This window comes from Pempheris klunzingeri, chromosome 12 (assembly GCF_042242105.1).
Source record: "Pempheris klunzingeri isolate RE-2024b chromosome 12, fPemKlu1.hap1, whole genome shotgun sequence".
Classification (NCBI taxonomy): Eukaryota; Metazoa; Chordata; class Actinopteri; order Acropomatiformes; family Pempheridae; genus Pempheris; species Pempheris klunzingeri.
In genome coordinates this window covers 23,384,401-23,404,317 of record NC_092023.1, presented here as the reverse complement: position 1 = coordinate 23,404,317, position 19,917 = coordinate 23,384,401, and the positions used below count along the sequence as shown (strand labels likewise).

The following is a 19,917-nucleotide window of genomic DNA, read 5'->3' as shown; positions in this document are numbered from 1 at the left end:
TGGGATGAGAGTCCAATGAGTTTTTAGATGGCACTGGATTTAGTTTGAATTGGATATCCTAGATGACTGCATGCTGTTGCTAGTGTAGGATATAAGGAGAGTGTTGGAGATGGAGAATGAGAGTGTTTGCAGACGATACGTTTGTCTACGTATCCAAGCTATACCTCTTTCTACACAAGAAACTTTTCAACAGAATGGTTTACTTTGTGTTTAGATGTTTCAAATGTGATTTTAGAAATGATTTTGCTACCTGAGCATTAATAAAGTTGTCTTTGCTTGAGGTAACACAAACCTGTCATGCAGTACGTTTTTATTGGACTTACAAACTCACACATGCACACAGAAACGTACCTGGAAGAGCTGAGCAGTACCTTTATATTCATCATTTAACGAGGAATGAGCCAATGTATACTTTGATTCAAGTGTCAAACACATAAAGGCTGTAGCAGTACTTAGATCCATTTACAAAGTATTAGCAGAAAAATATGATTAAAGTATCAAATTTAAAAGTACTCATAATACAGAATGGCCTCTTTCAGATTTAATTATACGGTATATCACATTATTGGACTTTTTTTGCAGTTATAGTTCAGCTTTTGTGGACTATCGGGGTACCAAACTCATTAAGATACATCATCTGGGCACTGTGAATGTCTGACAAACGTGTGTGTGCCAACTCATCCATTTTATCATGAGATGTTTACTGGAAAATTATAAAATGTAACTTGCGGGTCGCACTACAGGATTGTAGAGGGGATCAATGTAGTAATTTGGATTCATCCACTGGGAATCATGAATGTCTCTCCAAATTCGAATTGCGTGCCAATCCATCAAGTAGATGTCCAGATATTTCTCTAAACAAGTGATGACGTAGGCCTGCTAGTGGAATTGATGCTTTTCAATAAACCCAGTGCTGACACTGTGGCACTTTCTTTTGTATGATTTCATTTTCCTATTCGCCTGTCTACCTGCTTTTTAGTGCCAGGTTCAAATTTTGTAAGGGTTTAGGGGCTGTGCTGGGGACCTCAGCAGTTTTAAAATCCTGGCTATTGCCCTGAGTTTAGTTAATAATACACTGTTGCCCATAAAGTTGGAATCCAATGTTTTCTACCTCTTCTCATGAAATGATTGTGACAATGTGATTTATTCTAGATAAATAAAGTGTATATCTTCTCAACTTTATTGATCAAACTCTTCCAAACATATCACAGTGAAACTTAAACCACAATGAACTTTTGCAAACTGTGAATTCAGGCTTTAACTAAACTGGGGGGATTGAACAATTATTCCAACTTTATGGGCAACAGTGTACTTTCAAGCCCATGGAGATGTCAGATGACTGACAGGTTGAGCAATGCCTTTTAAAGATCAGTACCCACAACCTGATGAAAGGCTCTCACCTTAGACAGCCTCAGAAAGTGGAAATGACGAGGTTGGGCGAATGAAAAGGTGAATAGTAATGCTCTTGAACTTTCATGAAAGAATCACTCTGTGAGTCAGAGGTCTCAACATTATGGTCGACCCCTTCCACCCCTGTCAGACCATCGTTGTTCTCACCAGACAAAAACTGGACACGCTGCTCAGCTGCTAGCTTACTGCGCTAAAACAATACTGTCTACAGACACAATAAACTGCATCCCCCTCCTAATTCTTACATTGACCACAGCGCAGGCTTGATGTAATGATTATCACCTGTGCAGAAAAATATTTTGTACAGCAAAGCAGGACGGCAAAAACATTGGGATATCTTTTTTCCCCTCTTCATTGTTTTTCACTGTGACTTTAGAACATCAATCCAGGGGTTACAGATGAAAACAAGCCTTTTTGCAAACTCTGGTGCATCTACAAATAAACGTATAAATAGAAATGACAATAATTCCATTCCACCAAGTATAGTTTTTGTGAAAGTGCAAATTATGCATTTATTATCGTAATGTGCTCATCATGTCACTTATTCGTGATATTGTGTTTGAATACACCTTTTTTATGTATATATAACATTTAGTCCCTTTTATTCTGTTTTGCAGTGCTCCTTTTTTGTTTTTTTTGTATTTCGTATGCTAATTATAATACTTACATACTAAGTACATACTAGATATGTTTGACATTGAAGTGCAAGATGAGGAAATAGACAACAGTACTATTGAAAAAAATATTGATGTATGATTTAATAGTAGTGTTTTATACGTGCATATTTTTGCCAGAAAGAGGCCCAGAAGGTGCAAAATGCATCAAGAAAGTATAAAAGACATGCAAAAGTAAAAGACATTGGATTTTAAAAATTTTACTAGAAAGAATTCTTTCAAAAATGTGTGCCTCAAGCTGTAACACAGCCTAAATGATCACCGAAGAGGGCACAAAGGTTAAGATGGGCACATCTGGGCAGGAAACTACACTTCTACTGACACTGGGACAGGACACGGAAGAACCACCTGGAGTCATTGGAGAAGCAAAGAAGATTGCTAACTGCATGTCTGTCATATTAATGGTGGGCCTTGGGCAAGACACTGAACCCAAACTTTTTCCTGGTGCATAACTTTGGTGTGTGAAAGTGTGTGAAACAATAGTCTGACTAGAAAGACGCTATACAAGTACAAGACCATTTCCTATACTGTGTACAGGTTGTATAGCCTCCCCCTGGTGAGACACTTAAACTTCATTGATCCCATGCAGGGAATTGTACCATAACTCTAAAGTGCCTTCTGTTGTGCCGGGTAGGTTTCATTTAGAAGTGCTGATTTCCACCGGGGATGACAAATGAAATGAATGGATAAACTGCAGTGTGATTGGCTGCAGTCTCTCCAGAGCCCGTACGCCTACAGCACCCTGAGACCGTGGCCTGCGTCTCCCATCCCATACACTCTGAATCACTCCCCTCTGACAGAAGGGTGTGGCCCATTAGGACCAAGACAGACCCCTCTCCACAAGAACTGTATCTTCCCACCTGCAGCAGGCTCATCACCAAGATCAACATGGCTCCATAATCGCTCTTCAAGGGAGCCCTCCAGTCCGTGTCCTCGACCAAAGAAACATGATGGTTTGGCTCCAGTGATCCAATATCTGACGCATTGTGTGTACTGTCTGCTCACCTGTATGATATTTGAGGTACTAGTGCCATACTTTTATCTGACTATCAGACTGTTGAATGTATCAGCCCTGCTCACTGCTTATCTAAAAAAAGTGTCACATTTTTAAGCATATTTTCTTTGCTCATATTCTGTATTGTAAACTTTATATACCAAATTCCTCGTAAATGTGAAAGAAAACTGGATTGTGGTTCTAATTGTGATGTGAGGCGTGAGCACCCTCTCATGGTGAAGTACTGGTACAACAGGACTGAACAGAACAGCTTTGATCAAATCCAATCATGAGGTCAGGCGTTTAATTCCATTTCCAACATTTATTAAGTGCAAAAGATACCATTATATTCAATGACAGAGAATAAACAGGTAGATGTCTCCTGGATGCAAATGACATTTTGACACCATAAAGAATATTATAGATATGGAAAAGCCATCTGTGAAAAATCCCCGCACAGAGACACATAAATACTCACTTTGCTTGATTAAAGAAAGTTAGATTACCAGTGACATGGCAGTGTGAGTCCGTCCAGTTGGCCCCCAGAGACGGTGAGCTATACGTACGGAAGCATTAACGCGTCTCAACCGGCTCTCAGGTTTCCTTCAGCTGCACCACTTGTCAGTTCCCTCTGCTAACCACAGCTCACACGCTCCCATCTCATCACAAAAGGGGTGTAACAGTTCTACACACATTTCCAACTACTGAAACCCTGAAAATTTCAAGTATTTTATTTTGCCTGGCAGTACCAAACTCAATACTGACTGTACTGCAGTGAGCCCATCTCAGTAACATTTCGCTCTTGTCCACCGTCTCCACACATAACTTTGTCCTTCCAAGCATCTGCAAGAGCTTCATACAGCATGTTTCACCGTGTGTGACCTCAGACCAGCTTTGAAGTCCACACGTCCTTTTCCCCATGACTGACCGAGTCGTTTCTGTTTGTTCTTGAACATATCTCAGTAGTACAGAGACTTTTTTTATGACAAAATTGCTGCATGGCAATGGAGTTGTAGCCACATTATTATTAATCTGAATGGAAATATGCACTTTAACAAGCGATATCAGCTATGATACAGTATCTTTCATATCACCAGGATAATCAGTAAATTCATTAAAAAACAAACACTGGCAGACCTGCCTGCTTCTAACATTACACAGTACACATTTTAAGATGTTAATCCTTAAGATGATCATATAGAAATGTCTTATTATACCTTTCATTGATAACGTTGGGATTTACCTGCAAATATTTATGCACAGGAAATGCTGCATGTCAAAAGCAGAAGGGAAAAGCTGATTATTGTGACGAAGAGAAATGCCGTCACTAGATTATCTTCCATCAGAACAGAGCAGGATGCACCATTTGGCACTGATATTTTCCAAATGCAAATTCCTGGCTTTCTTTTTTCCTTGGCAGCACACTTCAGGAGCTTTTTGTTACATACTGGAGTTGTTTGTTTTATTTTCCCAAGATTTCTACTTCTGCTGACTTCTTTAAGAGACGACTGATACATGTCCCCAAGTGACGTCGCCAAAAATGACTTTACCAGACTTCTGTAACCTGCTGCTCTGTTTGAGGCTAGAGAGTAACACTGTCGGTGCCAGGCTCTCACTTGGAGGAAGAATGTGTCTAAATAAAAACGGCTGCATCGCCTGTTCATCGTGAATCTCACACTGTCATAGGACAGCACAGCTGAACTGGTGGAACGCTCCTTTAATGCTTGCCTGTTTCTTGAAGTCGTGCCCGTGCAGTTCTTCTTTATCTTTTAATGAGGAATAGAACTATTTCCAGACTCGCTGCTTCAAGGTAAACTGGTATTTCCACCACCCTGCCCTTCAGTGTGTGGAAGCAACGGTTCATGTTTCTAGATTTAGTTTTTTTCTTTTTTTACCACGAGCCATACATCTGGCAGTTAATACAGAAAAATGTTTTCTACAATGCCGGCAGACAAAAACAACAGGATTTCTTTTTCTTTTTCTTTTAAATCTTACTACAGCACCTTCTAGTTGTTCTTTGTTCTTACAGGTTTGTTTTCCTACGGTCTTTTGCTTCTCATCCATTCTGTTGCAGTGTGTTGTGTTGCTTCCCACCTGGGGCCTTTACTGTTGTGGACGACTTGGAAACATGACATACCGATGTGCCACCACTGGGTGTCGCCACCTGACGTGAAGTTTCAGAACATTAACACAATAAAACAGTTTCCCAGCAACTGTAACAAGTAAAATGGTTATACATACCACCTAAATAAACTATCAGTTGTATATTTACAGTGATTGATCAAAGATTAGTTTCATGTGTATCTAACATCTCTGTGCACCCTCCAGGTAAAAATAACAGCAGCTGACCCCGAATCAGCACCTGAAGCACCAGCGTTAAGGCAGGACTGTGAACACGCTTTAGTGTTTAATAACAATGTCTCCAGCATCTCTACCTTCGTCATGCATCTGTGAGCACGGTGTTCAGCAAAGTGTTGGTCTGAAGCCAAATCTAGAGCCAAGGAAGTAAAAAAAAACAAAAAAAAACTCCATCTCTCTCACTTCCTTCCCTCCTTTCTTCTTTTCCTCTTTCACCCGTGTCTGTCAGACAGAACTTTCCAGCGAGGGGGATGTTGACTAAGACGGACTTGTCATCCAAAAGGAGAAGTCAGACTTTATAAAGACTGGCACGACAGTGCTTCACCCAGCTGAACCCTTTCTGGCCTGTTTGTGTCGTGGGGCGTGTTTGTCGGAGTTTACGGGCGATACTGTCGCAGCTGGGACACAAAGACCCCGTTCACACTGTCAGTCCACCCCTTTGCCACAGTCATATGGATATGGAGTCGCCATTGAGGTGGCTGGGCGGCAGGCTGAGACTCAGAGAGGGGCTGAGGCCGCAGCTGAGAGCGGGCTGGGGGGAGGGGGCTGACAGGTCTATGCTGAGGTCATTCAGGTTGGCCGGGGGATCCGAGGTCACAGTGAGCTCGTTGAGGTTGGGTGTCGGATCGAGGGGAGCCGATGCCGAGGCGTTGCTCTTGGCTATGCGGCGGAAGACGAAGTGGAAGGGAGCGGCCTGCGAGCGGCTGTGGAGCTCCGCCTTGATCTTCTGAGGGTGGGTGTCCGGAGCCAGCTGCTGGCTGCTGCCCTCCATCAGCAAGAACAGGCCGTAGTTCTCAGGGTCTGGTACTTTAAACTTATAGGCGCACACCTGGCACACCTCCTCTGCCGTGGCGTATGGTCGGACCTGCAGGGTCTTGGCTGTGCAGCCGCTGTCCAGCTCCTGGAGCGCCACCCGAAGGTAGTTCTGGGGGACGGTAGGAAAAATAACCAATGAACAGATGACACTGAAGCTCTGTCACTTACTTAACATTGTTCCCTGAGGTGTGTGGCAAAGGCATTAAGCATACATTGTAGCTGACTCCAGATACACAGCCAGCTGTAATGTACTGGACACCCTCCCCAACACCATGTTTTCAGCTGAACTGGTCCCATCACACACAGAGAAGCAGCGAGCCTTGTGAGAATCAATTCCCTGAAAGAATTCTAGTGGTATTTGAGGCCACTTCCTGCCCAGGTGGACACACACTGGGGCAAGTAAATGAACAAGACCTCCTGTACTGTGTAGAACGTCCTCTGTGAGGGTGTCTGAGTGTCCATATGTTACTAAAATCTCATTGTGTCTTTGTGGCTTTGTTTTATGTTTGTTTATCAAAAAGTTCTAAAATAACAAACTATTGAAAAAAATGCGTTGGATTGAAACCAAACAAGCAACAAGAATAGAGATGTGTCATGTTCTTCTGAAAGCAGCTGTGGAGAGCAAACATGTACAAATATATTCATCCTAAAAAGCAGTGAAGTCACTGTAAGATATATGAAACCAAGACGAGAAAAAGACAAAATAACACCGGCTTTTACTTTTCACTATAAAAATGCTAAATGCTTTGGACTTCTGTAATCTTAAAAACAAGCTATGTAGACCTTACTTATAAGACACAAGTGTCCAGTATGACTGCTCTTACCTGGAAGTCATCGATGGACGGTGCAGAGCGCTGGGTGGTGCGTCGGCGGTGCCACTGGTGGAGAGTGTCCCTGGTTTCAGAGCTCAGAACTCTGGCTGCCTGCTCCTCCTGGAAGTTCCTGATCAGGGACATGGCTCCGTAGGCGCTGGTCAGGTAGTATCCACCTGGACATGAGAACACAGAGGCAGAGGGGTGACAACATGGACACGGGAGGTGGAGCTGGACTTTTGCATCTTGATCAGAGAGGACAGACAGACCTTCTCCGTGGAGCAGGGAGGGGTCCAGCAGCTCCATCATGTAAAGTATCTCATCATCTAGCTGGGGCATGTCGCACTGGGCCAGCACATAGGTCAGCATGGGCAGGAAGTCATCGGCACCGTACAGCCGGCCTGAAGGCACACAGATCGGCATGGTGAGATGGTGCTGTGTGGTTAGACGATGACTGTGTCTATCGTTTTACAGAAAGCTGTCACATATCCAGATCACTACCTGAATTGTCCTCCATGATGGTGTAGATGAGTTTGCAGACCCTCAGCAGCATAGTGACCTTCTTCTCTGGGGAGTAGAGTTTACTCATGGTGTGGAACTTGTGCTTGATCTTCTCTATGGCCACAGGGTCCGGGGGCAGCGTGTCGGACACCCCCATCTCCTGTGGCTGCCGGGCCTTGGCCAAAGACAGGTTCTCCTTCAGCTCCAGCCATGCCCCGCTGCGCACTTGGAACTCGTGCAGGGCCATGCTCACCACCAGTTTGAGGGGCTTCAGGACACACTTGTGCATGGCCTTCTCCAGGACACGGTCTGTGGAAAAAAATCAGTGAAACGTTCTTGAAGCCAACTCCACCTCTAGTTTTATCTTTTTTTTTCTCATAAACCTTCTGCCAAAGTTGGAACAGTTTTGGTAATTCATTTCACACATCAGATTTCTGTTTGTGCTGATTTGTCTGAGCGCTTTTTATTGATTTGAAGTGTTTGGAAAAAAGCTGATGTCATACGTTTCCGTGCACCAATCACAATGTGGCAGTAGTGGCATTCGCTAAATGTTGCCAGGCTCCACAGCGCTCACAGTCCTGAAGCCTGGGTGTTGCACTCTTAACAAGTTTTAACTAAAGAACTTCCTTATTTATTTGTTATTATTCATGTTCACACCACTAGAGGAACCAGAAGAGCTACATTTAGTTTACATTCTGTATTTCCGTGCATTAATCCTCTCACCAACACATTTAAGTCTCATTTCACATTGTGTTTCATCAGACCAGACTCAGCTACCTGGCCCCTCGTCTGCTGCATGCTGAACTGTGCCCTCGGCTATAACGCTGCACGTGAGCTCTAGTTTCTGAAACTGGTTTTTGACGATGTGAGGACGAAAGAAATACAGAACCCAAATACAGTTGTCAACACTGTGGCTCACTGACTTTGCAGGGCCGCGGGAGCAGCTGGAAATGATAGCAGTGCAGCACCACAGAACCTGGAGCTGCCTCAGAAATACTGCTGACACTTGGATTCCTGAATGTCTGAACAGAGATTTTCACACATGAAGGAAGTTTGTGTGATATCTGCAGGATGAGTACCGACAGAGAGGTCCGTACATGACTCTGACTGTAAACATCTATTTGTCTTCGCACCTCTGATGACAAATGAGGCTGATGTGTGACCTTAAATTGTGTTGCCGTTTGTTGATGTTGACGTGTCAGGTCTGTTTTGTCTGTCTGTCTACCTTCGGTCAGTCTTTCATTTCATTTCAGGGTGTCCTTGTCAAGTCTCGCGGACAATATGAGCCAAAACTAAATTAGTCTGGACCTATAAAATCCCTGGAGACCGTCGAGGTCGGGTCACTACTTCTGTGTCACTTCCATCATCATGTGTGAACGTTCTCAGTGTTCGTGTCTGTATACATCAGAGTGATGGCACACACACACGGCGGGGTGTGTGTGTGCACACGGTGTCAACATCAGCTTTTACTAGCTCAGCTCATGCAGTCTGACTAACACAAACCATGATATCATGATACAGACAGGATGGGTGCTGAGAGGGAGGCCAAACCACAGCACTGCTGAATAAGGACCGTGTGCGAGTGTCTGTGTTTGTGCTGCTGACTTTTCCTCCAGAAAAGGAGAAGTCAGCTGGTTTTTTTGGCAAAACGCATTAGCAGACATTTTACTTGACACCACAGCTGGGATGACATCCAGCACCTGCCGCTCACGTCCATCGGTCTCAGTCGGTCCTCTCATTTGGAGTCGTTCAATTCCACCTCCCTCGCCGGTGTTAATGAAGAGTTTCTCCACACCCACTCCTCCGCTACCTGCTGATACCTCTGCTGGAAGTGAGCCGGGCAGCACGGTCTCACTTCCTCATTCCAGAACGACATACTGACTGTGAGTTGGCAGAAAGTAAGGCACCCAGCATCAGCAGTGTTGTCTTTGTTCTCTGACTTTTCACTGTTATGAGTAGAGAGTGGACTGGCTGCTCTTTGCCCCCTAATTGTAGTGTTTGGGACGAAGAGGACAACTATCTCTTTATCATCCTGTGTTTCCGCTGACGTCCTGGAGGTGTCAGTGAAACTGCCTGCGGCTCGAAATGAGAAGTCACGCCAACGAGAGCCTCTCAGACTTCTCCATTTGATTTCAATTCAAAACTCAGCCCAAGTTGATGTCCTCAAAGCCGACATCCAAAACCCAAAGAAATTCAATTGACTAAAATAGAGACCTAAGAAAGGCAGCAAATATTCACCTCTGACAAGTTATTTCAGTCAATTAAAAGTCAGTCAAAAACGCCAACAATTCACTCTTTCCAGCTGTTTCCAGCTGTTTCGGTGTGAGGATTTGCTGCTTTTCTCTGTTTTCTATCACTGTGAACTGATCTTTTATCCAGACTGCTGGTCAGACAGAAGACGTCACTTCTCCGGGCTCTGGAAAGTTATAATGGGTATTTTTCTTGATTTTCTGACATTTTTCAGACAGTACAATTAATCAAGAAAATAATGAGCTGATAATATATCAATAGTTCTTCGTGCACAGTGAAGGGACTGATGGAAGAAAGTGATAATCTGAAGTAATTACCGGATCCCCACAGGGCTGTTGTAGTGATTAAAACCAGGGATCACGGTGCCAACATTCCTCACTGTGGGCATACAGTTTAAGGCTGTGTTCATGGAATGGGACACAAATTAGACTGCTCCAGCTGTGTCTTCCAGGCTTGTATGAGTGTGGGTGTATCTTCCTTTCCTTTCCACACTTCAGAGGAACAAAGAGTGAATGCTGACCCCACTGGACCTCAAAGGGAGCTCGTGCACCCAGCGTGAAGCTTCACCTTTAGAGACACAGCTGAGCTACAGACTCCCTTGTGTTGATCACAGATGGGAGACACACAGAGCCAGGGACACACACAGTCAGGGAATCAGACACAAACTCCCACTTCTTGCCATGAAACAGGGCCTCTTCCTGCTTGATATAAACATCCTCTCGACAAATATCCTCTCTGTCCCCTTCTCGCCTTCAGCAGGGCCTGCTCCAATCATTTAGTCCCTCTTTGCCACCCTGCTGTGGCATTAACAGCTGAGGATGGTCATTCTTTTACCTCTGATGGGCTTTTTTTCTTAGTTTTCAGTTATTTTCATAGCAGATAGAATCACAGCTAAGCACGTCAAGCCCATAGCCATGGACATTGAAACACACAAAATGGCAGACAATGTAGACAATGAGTGTCCTTGCAGTAAAAAATAACCTGGTGTAATCAGGAGGAGGTTTATCTATCTGTCCCGTCACTGAAGGACCACCCCTGACACATGGATTGCTTACTTCCTCCTTCGATGATAAACGCCTCAAAATAGCCTTTGTACCCACTGCTGGGTCATACAGTGCTGATTATTAAGACTCCCAACATCTACTGGATAGACTGGAGTGTGTTCAATCGTGGTCATTTCTCATCATAATATCAATAGAAATTGTGGACAATCAAATGCCCACCATTTTTTTTGTTAATTTTGTTTTTGGTTAATAATTCAACATTTTGAGAAATGCACACATTCACTTTCTTGTTGGAAGTCAGATAAGAAGCAGAAAATGGCCTATATAGTTAATAAGACACTACAGCCAGCAGCCTGACAGCTTAACCAGCCACAATCTGTCCAGAAGTCAAACTGACAAATTAACATGTTATATCTCCTTCGATTCAACTGTACAAAAAAATAAGTGTTACAAATGACAAATTGTGGTTTTTATAGGGGTTTACATGCTGCCTGCTGCTTCATATTTAATGAGAGTGGTATCGACCTTTTCATCTAGGAAAGTGAATAATCAGTCCTGCTCAATGATTTGCAGCATTACCCACAAAGAAGTGACACATCCAGAGATATTACAAAGATACAAAACTCCCAGAGAATATATATACATATATATATATATATATATATATATATATACATATATATATATATATATATATATATATATATATATATATATATATATATATATATTAGTATGACAAAGTTATATTATCTCTTCATTTTGCCCTACCATATTCTCTACCCAGTTTGGCTGTGTAAGCAGTTTACCTGTTTTCACAATTAAACCAATAAAAAGAGTTTGTTCTGTATGCAAGAAAATGACAGACTTTGCCTAAGCCTTCCTGGATTGTCAGCGGGAAGAAGATTCCAGCTAATATCTGCAAATATAAAACAGACAGAGCGTCGCCACAGGTCTTATCCATCTTTTGACGTTTTTATAATACATGAAAACTTAGTGACGCACAAACAGAGCTTCATGACGGCGAGCTGTCTCAGGCTGTCTGCTGGAGGAGAGCTTCACAGTGTGGAATGACTGGAGGACAAGGGACTCTATTCTGCCCTCCCCCCACCACCACCACTCCCCTCACCCTGCCTGAACATCCTGAACCAAAACACACACATGGCTGGGGTGCTGAGTGAGCACAAGAAGAAAACAACATCTTCCATGTTTGAAACTCTGTGATTGTCTTCTCTGAAAAACCTGAGTTTACATTTCAGTGCCTCAACACAGATGCCCCCATTTTACGTGTTTCCTTCCGTTCCTGCACATTCCGACCTTACCATAAATACTGCATGAGTGCACTGACAGTCATACTCAAAATACTGGCACATTACTTAAATGCAGGGAGGTCAGAAGAGACAGAGTGACTGGATTTGAAGGAGAAGAGAAACACCAAGAAAAATGCAAAGAGGGTGTCAGAGACGGGCTGAGCGGGACAGCAAGTAGAGGGGGGCTTGTCTCAAATCCTCTCACTCTGATTGGAGAGTTGCTTTAAAAGAACTGGAGTAAGACTCGTTAGACTTGGCAGACAGTCACCCGAATGCATCTGGGCCAGCCGGCCGGCCTTCGAGTTGGACAGAACAAAAACACTCTCTGAGGCCGCCACAACAAAACATTGAGCAACTATTCCAAGAAGTAAAACCACAGCAGTTCAGTGTGTCATCCCTGAAAAAAAATAGGCCATTCAGAAAAGAGGCAAGAGAAGGGAGCGACCACAAACACGTGAAAATACATTCTTGTCTTTTTTGTCCTTCAGGCAATGCACTATTAGTCACTCAGACCTAAGTATTTCATCTTAAATGATCAGTTTCATTCCTATTTCTTCTTCTTCTTCTTCTTCTTCTTATTGGTGTTGTTGTTGGGGGCATTATATGTCTTATTAGATAGCCAACAATGGAGGAATAACACCTATATCTGCCCCGGTCTCTTTTTTAAAATTCTGTCCAAACCGGCAGAAAAATAAAATTGTGTTTTATTAAGCTTTCTTCACTTCAGTTCATTTTCCTCAAATCCCGAACACTGTTGCCAGAAAAACCCATCTGTTCCATTTTCTAACAAATGAATCCAATTCTTTTCAGTTCAATGAAAAACGGACTAAAGACCTAACATGAAAATGTGAAACGTCAGCATTCACATTATGTGTTGGCTTCAGCTAAAAGAAAGTTTTTCACCCAGTTCATGACTTCATAATTATAACGCTCTGATGAACTATTTGAATGGGGCCAGTAAAAACAGGTCAGTTCAACAGCCCCTGAGTTAAAAACCCTCTTTGTGCCCTGTTTACATGTTACTCTGTCCAAAGTCTAATGCAGCCGCTGAATCTTGGCCTCGATGACTCAGACTGCTCTTCCGGCAGGTGTGTGTACTTATGTATCGATGCGGTAGTCCCTGGTTTCTCCCTTTCATGTTGCTAGCACGGTATTGTAAGACACAATAAAGGATGAATATTATAAAGGGTAGTAAGAGGGAAATCCAAACAATAGCATTGGGTTACACTTGCACACTGTTTGAAAAGTTAAGAGTAAGTTGGCGCTGTGTTCACTTGTCCTCACTTTGTTTTTCAAATGGATACTGACTTACCAGCATACACAACACCATACGATTAGCTAACATGGCCTGTCCAACGCCCTCACTGGTTTCTGTGTGCATGTGTTTATGTGTATGTACACATTCCTAGTGAATTTCCAGTGTCCTCACTGCTGAAATAGAAGTGAAACTGCTACGTCTGCGTTAAACACAGATTCTATGACATGCTGTTTCCGTAGAAAATAAAATTTCACATAAATACATCACCCAGTCACGTTTCCTAAAAATAATCACCACAGAATTATTCAAAAACACACAGAGAAGTGACTTCCACGAGCCTCCCTGCTGAGTTGAGGATCAGGTCAAAATGCTTTAAGGTAGAAATGTTGCAATTGAGCAGTCCCAGCATGTCGGCAGTGATCTATACACACACCCACAATTAAAGCATTAGCTGTCTTCAGAGTGTGGTAACCGTTACATTTACAATAGCTGGTAAAACTAGTGGAATGACCAGGCTTACAAACAGTGCAAAGCTTGAGTGAAAGATGGTGGAACTATTTCTTTTGTTACTCACCGATCTGGTCTTCAGGGATGAGGCTCTCAATTGGCGGCTCCAGCTCGGAGCTCTGTCGCAGGTAGCTCTTCATCTGAGTGATAAACTGGCGGAGAGTCTGGAGCAGCTCCAGTCCGGAGGCGTAGCCCTGCCAAGCCTGGGTGCCTGCACCCTCTCCCATGTAGCTCAGGTAGTCCTGCACCAGTGAGCCGAAATACGAGCCTTTATCCCTGGACAGCTCCACCACCCTGCGGATCGCCCTCTTCTCAGGCGTCAGCAGCGAGTTGAAAACGCCACTCATCTTGCGCAGGTGCCCTCGCAGGGCCTTCTGCAGGACCAAAGCACTGGCACTGGGGCGACGCTTTGTGCGGTGGCCCGGTGGCACCATGGTCAGGTCCTGGTCTTGGTCCTGGTCGCTCTCGAGGCTGACGCCATAGTCGGGCTCCTCTTCGTCCTCATCATCCTCATCGTCGTCATCCTCCTCCATGCTGCAGTAAGGCAGGTGGGATGGTGGGAGGGAGAGTGGGAGGTGGGTGTTAAAGTCAGCGACAGTCGGGGGGCTGGGGTCGTGCAGAGGAGGAAGGAAGAAGGCTGAGGACTGGGAGAAATCCAGAGAGTCTGAGGAATCTGTGGAGAGGCTCATGTCACTCAGCCGCTGGCCGCCGCCACTGCATTCCTCACCTGCTTCTTCTTCTTCTCCTGTCACCTCTGCCCGCTTGTTTGTTGTCATCAGTGAAGGTTGTGGAGGACTGCTGGACTCCTGGGCAGGGGTTCTCGTAGCATTATGCTGAGACAGTTTGGCTCTAATGAGGGCTTTCTCAATAGTCTGGTCCTCCAGGGCCAGGTGACACTGAGCATCCTCCTGGCTGGATGATGGTGATGGTGAGGCCTTGGCCCGACGTGGAGAGGAGGAGAGAGATGATAGAGAGATAGGCAGGGAGGGCCGAGGAATGGATATGGGGGAGCTGATGCTGAGTCTCTTGGGAGGGGAGGATGAGGGACTGATGTTTAGTGAGGATCCCAGACGAGAAAGAAGGCTGCTGCCCCTCTCTCTCTCCTCCACCTTCTCCTTGGGGATGTTGATCCAGGAGATCTTCTCTGGCATACTGCGCTGTCGGACAGGGGGAGCTGAGCTACGCACCGCAAAACGAGGTGGGGGTGGACGAGGAGGTGGGGACCGTGGCACACCGTCTGCAGCACTCGGCCTCTGATTGCTGCTGCTGGTTTCACTGTTATCGTCCTTGAGCTCTGTGCTTCCAAGGCTCTGCGGATTGCTTTGACCTGACTGGCTGCTGTCACCGTGATCTGAGCTACAGACCTGAGGACTGTTACTACAACACAGTTGAGTGTCTTTGTTGGTTTCTAGGCTGTTGCTAACGGGGTTTTCCCTCAGGCCTTGCTCTGCTGCGCCAACGGGATCCGAAGTGGCACTGTCTGGTTGGTGAACCTTTAGAAAGAGGGGGTTGATGAAGCAAAGGGCTCCATTGGACTGACAACATTCAAGCTCAGACGGGGTGCGAGTTCGAAGCTGAGGGGGCCCTGGACTGGTAGCCGAGGAGACTGTTCGGTGGGCAGGGGGAGGGGGTCTGTCAGGAGCAGTTGTTCCTGACGAGGAGACTGAGCCCGTCCTCCTGTGGCACAGCTGAGCGTCCCAGAAGCCTATGTGAGACATTGAGAGAAATATTCTACCTGTATTATGTGCACAAGGTATGAAACAACATGGAAAAATGTAATATGTCTAGGCTCTGCCTTATCCCCAGGGTACGCCACGATCAACACAATCTAGTAATATGTGGATCAAAGCCAACATTAGTATGCCTAAACCTGGACCACAGCCTGCTAGCTGCTTTTCACAGTTGTTCAGACAAAAGAATAAACTCCATGATTTAACGTTGCACTCTTAGAGCTGTTGGACAGTTTGTTTTTCTAAATCCAGGCAGCAGAACTAACGACATTGTCCCTGTTGTTCCATGCATTCTTAACTCAAATGGCATATTCAGACACGATGCAGCTCAATCTCAACGCACTTTTTATACAATATTTTTCACATATGATGCTGAAGTGCTCCCCAGCACCTGGAAACACACTTTGGAATTAGAGTTTCTTAATGGGGAACTTCATTGAGTTTACACATCAGTTACTTTCAGTAGATTACAGAACACTATTGTCACTATTTTAACAGGGGTTTAACAGTACATCAGAATCAGAATCAGAATCAGAATTAGTTTAATCATCCCCAGGGGGAAATTGCTTTTTGTTACACACAGCTCCAAAAGAATAAGAATACACTTCAAACACAAAGTAAAATATAAATATATAAAAGTATGAATAAAAAAAAAAAATTGAATTCCTCAAAAACTAAACATTATAGGACATTCACTTCATTACACATCGTATTTTGGTTTGGTGAGCCAAAAACTGGGCAGCACGGTGGTGCTTTTCCATCTGAACTTCCCAAAGCTGTGGTAGATTTTGAATTATGTTTGGTGTCCCATCACATCCCCACAACAATGAAACTGGCAGCTGTCAGCTATTTACCCCCTGTTGCTCTTTTGGTAACCGACAATTTCATAAACAAACCAAGCTGTGCTACGGCACAAAGAGTGGCGGAAAAAAAAAATACTGAAAAATGATTAACTCGCAAGCCCTGCACAACTACAACCAGTCTAAAAAAACCTCTAAATGCTGCTCAGTGCAAAATCGCTGCCGTTTACTTTTGCAGTCTGAAAGGCTGAGCCGGTCAGAGCTTTTTCCCAGCAAATGGGATAGAGGAAAAAACTAAACTACCGTAACACAACAGTGCACAGTTTACAACCTTTAGAGCCGTGGCTGTACCACACAGAGCAAACGAGTCAGACACACAGCAGCAAAAACAACAGCAGACTGAGGAATACTAGTACCAGACACAGTGCAACTCCGTCACTCAGAACAGAAAGGGCAACAATACTCACTGTGATCCCAAAGCTCAGTGCCACACAGACGAGCTGCCAGTCTAACTTCTCTGTACTTGTGATTGTGTTGCAGAACTCACTGCTGTGGCTGCACGAGCTGAAACTTGACTGGCTCCTCTGGCTCACTCACTCTGTGTTATGACTCACTCCTGGTAATGTGTGTGTGGGCGGGCTGTTAGCACAGTATTCCTGCCTCCCCCCCTTTCAGAGGAAGCTGCGTGGTCTCTTTCTCTCTCCATCTCACACACACACAGACAATTTTTCCTATTTCCCTCCTACTCTACTCTTGTTTACTCTCCTCTGTCGTCTTTTTCGCTCCGTTGCTCACACGCTCTGACTGTATTACTTATTACAATCCAACAGTTTGCATTGTTCTATTTGCTGAAGACATTTCTCAATGTTTGGAATTATTTTGATCAATCAGTTTTACATACAAACATTTTCACACAACTACATGCAAAGCAGAGCAAAGCGGTGTTTAAACACACACACACACACACACACACACAGTACACCTGGGACTGAGACTAGAGAGGAATGTGGCTTGGCGTGGTTGATGTAAGAATGGGGAAAGTCAAAAGTAAGTCAGGGGCACCTTTAGAGGGATATGACAGCTGGACTGGAGCCAACAGTAGACAGAGTTAACACTTTGTACGGGATGTGAGGTCAGTGACTGGTTTTTCCAGAGCTGGACTTTCAGAAACGTAACTTTAACTATGATCAGTAGGTTTGGCTTTGATTGTCACGCTGCCTTTTATCATGTTCCAAGAGTGTGACCTCAAAGATTGGAAAAGTAACTTATAGCAGCTCTAAAGCAGAGAGGTAAATAATCTCAACTGATGTGTCTGTCAGTGTTACTTAGCAGATCTTTTTAAAAACAGACACATCTCAAGTTTAATATTCTTCACACTGTCCACCCACCTGCAGTGTAGAGGCATTTGGAAAATATACTGTCAATACATGTTGTTATCTATGTAAATGTCTGTGCACGTTTATACTAGTTTATACTATTTTTTAGTGCATTTCAACAAAAACCTCTGGAGGAGAGAGGGAAGTTCTTCCTGCCACTGTTGCCTAATATAATACCTGATGCTGCTCATGTGGGGATTCTTGAATCCTTAATGTTTGGTCTGACCTGCTCTTTATGTAAAGCGTCTTGAGATAACACTGTTATGAATTGGCGCTATATAAATAAAGATTGATTGATTGATTGATTGATAAAACACACCTGCAGCAGCATGAGCTAAAGTAGATCGTATCGATCTCTTGCTAACAGGCATTTCTAATAGAGCTGCGGAGGAAAATAGTGAGATTTGAGCCAGGGCCTCAGAAACAAACCTTTTAACCTACTAGTAAACTCCAACCTGAATACTGACAATAAACATGAGCGTTTCAAACATTTCATCATTAAGCACCAACATGGTGCTAAATTTGAGATGACTTGCATGCAGCTTAGGTGATGAGTATTACAAATTCCTCAGAAGAAATGCCTTAAATATCCTAAATGTGCAAACAATACTGTCAACAAGTCACTAGAAGTCATGTGTTTAATTTAGTTTTGAACCAATAAAACAGCTACAACTAACAAAGGCAGCGGTAGACCAGCCACGCCGGTGTTCTGCAAAGTAAACTACTGTTTTTTTTCAATGGGGTCTGGTAGCTTTGAAAAGTGTGGTTAAACAAAAGGATCTTACAGTCCTACCTACGTCAGAATATTTTCCATAATGTTGTCAGACAATTAGAAAAACAATCTGAGCCTGTCAGTGGCAAAAAAAAGCACTTTTAGTGGACTTACTTTGATGATTTGAGTTGCCCCAAAGGATTACATTAAGACCATTACAGTCCATTCAAGGTTGGCTGAGGTGATCTGGTGGTACAATTCTAAAGATTTTTGTACCTACCAGTCATTAAGACACCAAAAGATGCAAACATAGGACCCAGGTTTAAAAAATACCACAGTTATCCTTGATCCTTTATGATCAAAGGCTTCATATCAGATGACAAACTATTTTCTAAACCAAGGAGAGGCATATAACAGGTAATGTGAGCCTGTGAAGATGTCAGAGTCAACACTGCTCTTTTCACATCTTTCTAAGCCATAAATGTTTGTATGTACGTCAGGACTGCCTTTTCAATCAACCATTCACTGAAGCTCAATTACCTCGGAAATACAAACCCCACTATTGTGTCACCGCTAAACAGGAACCCTTTTATGAATGAAAGACAGCGACACTGAGGAATACAATAGAGGGGAAAATAGAGAGAAAGCGTGTGTCTGTAGATCCTTTGAGGCCATTTTACAGGGTTGGTGTCATCAAATCATTGAGTGTCATCCTGAATTCTGTAAGAGGCTGTAAGGCCGAGAGTCTGAGAGCTGAGTCACAGCAGCAGAGTCTGAATGGACAGAAAGGTCACACTGAGTGGATTATGAAAAGGGGAAGTGGTGTAGAAGATCAGTCCAACAACACCTACACACTTTTTTTTGCCTCATCTGAGTAAAGAAAAAAACAAATAAAAAAAAAAGCTCCACAGGCACCCTGCTCTCGCCTGAGTCCATGCCCAGCTGAGCAGCACTGATCTGGACCTGGAAGAGACTTTTGTCCCTGGGGGTGAGTCATTTAGCACTGACATGCCTGTTAATCCTTCTAGCAGGTTGGGAATGTGGTTGAGATGGGCTTTATGGGTGTCACGCCTTAGGCACAAAAATAACTCTCAACAGATGTGGGATGGATGGAAAACACTGTACACTCTACTCTGAATCTGCATGAGGCTGAGGGTGAAAGTGCACAAATCAATATGCCTGCAAAAAAAAAACGGACACAATATTACCCATAAATACTTTGAAATGGAGAAGTGTCTGTTTAACGCAATAAGAAAGATAGTCCCTTTTCCACCAACATTTCCAGGAACTTTTACTTCTAGGAAATTATTTACCTGGTAAAAGAATCCCTGGTAATCTGTGTGGTTTGCGTTTCCACCGCACCTCAAAGTTCCAGAGCATTTATTCAAATCAGGCTGATGACGTG

General features: G+C 43.9%; 1 protein-coding gene across 1 annotated transcript in view; it reads right to left on the bottom strand.

Annotated features, from left to right (window-relative positions):
* Positions 1-3,794: 3,794 nt before the first annotated feature.
* The window catches only part of rin2a (Ras and Rab interactor 2a), a 42,972-nt gene continuing 26,849 nt past the window's right edge, over positions 3,795-19,917 (bottom strand). Inside the window, exons 8-12 of the mRNA XM_070840928.1 lie at positions 13,962-15,599; positions 7,566-7,874; positions 7,334-7,465; positions 7,077-7,240; positions 3,795-6,361 (exon numbers count right to left, since the gene is read on the bottom strand). Of these exons, the coding sequence (XP_070697029.1) occupies positions 5,885-6,361; positions 7,077-7,240; positions 7,334-7,465; positions 7,566-7,874; positions 13,962-15,599 (2,720 nt within the window). The 3' untranslated portion in view covers positions 3,795-5,884. The remainder of the gene's footprint in view (positions 6,362-7,076; positions 7,241-7,333; positions 7,466-7,565; positions 7,875-13,961; positions 15,600-19,917) is intronic.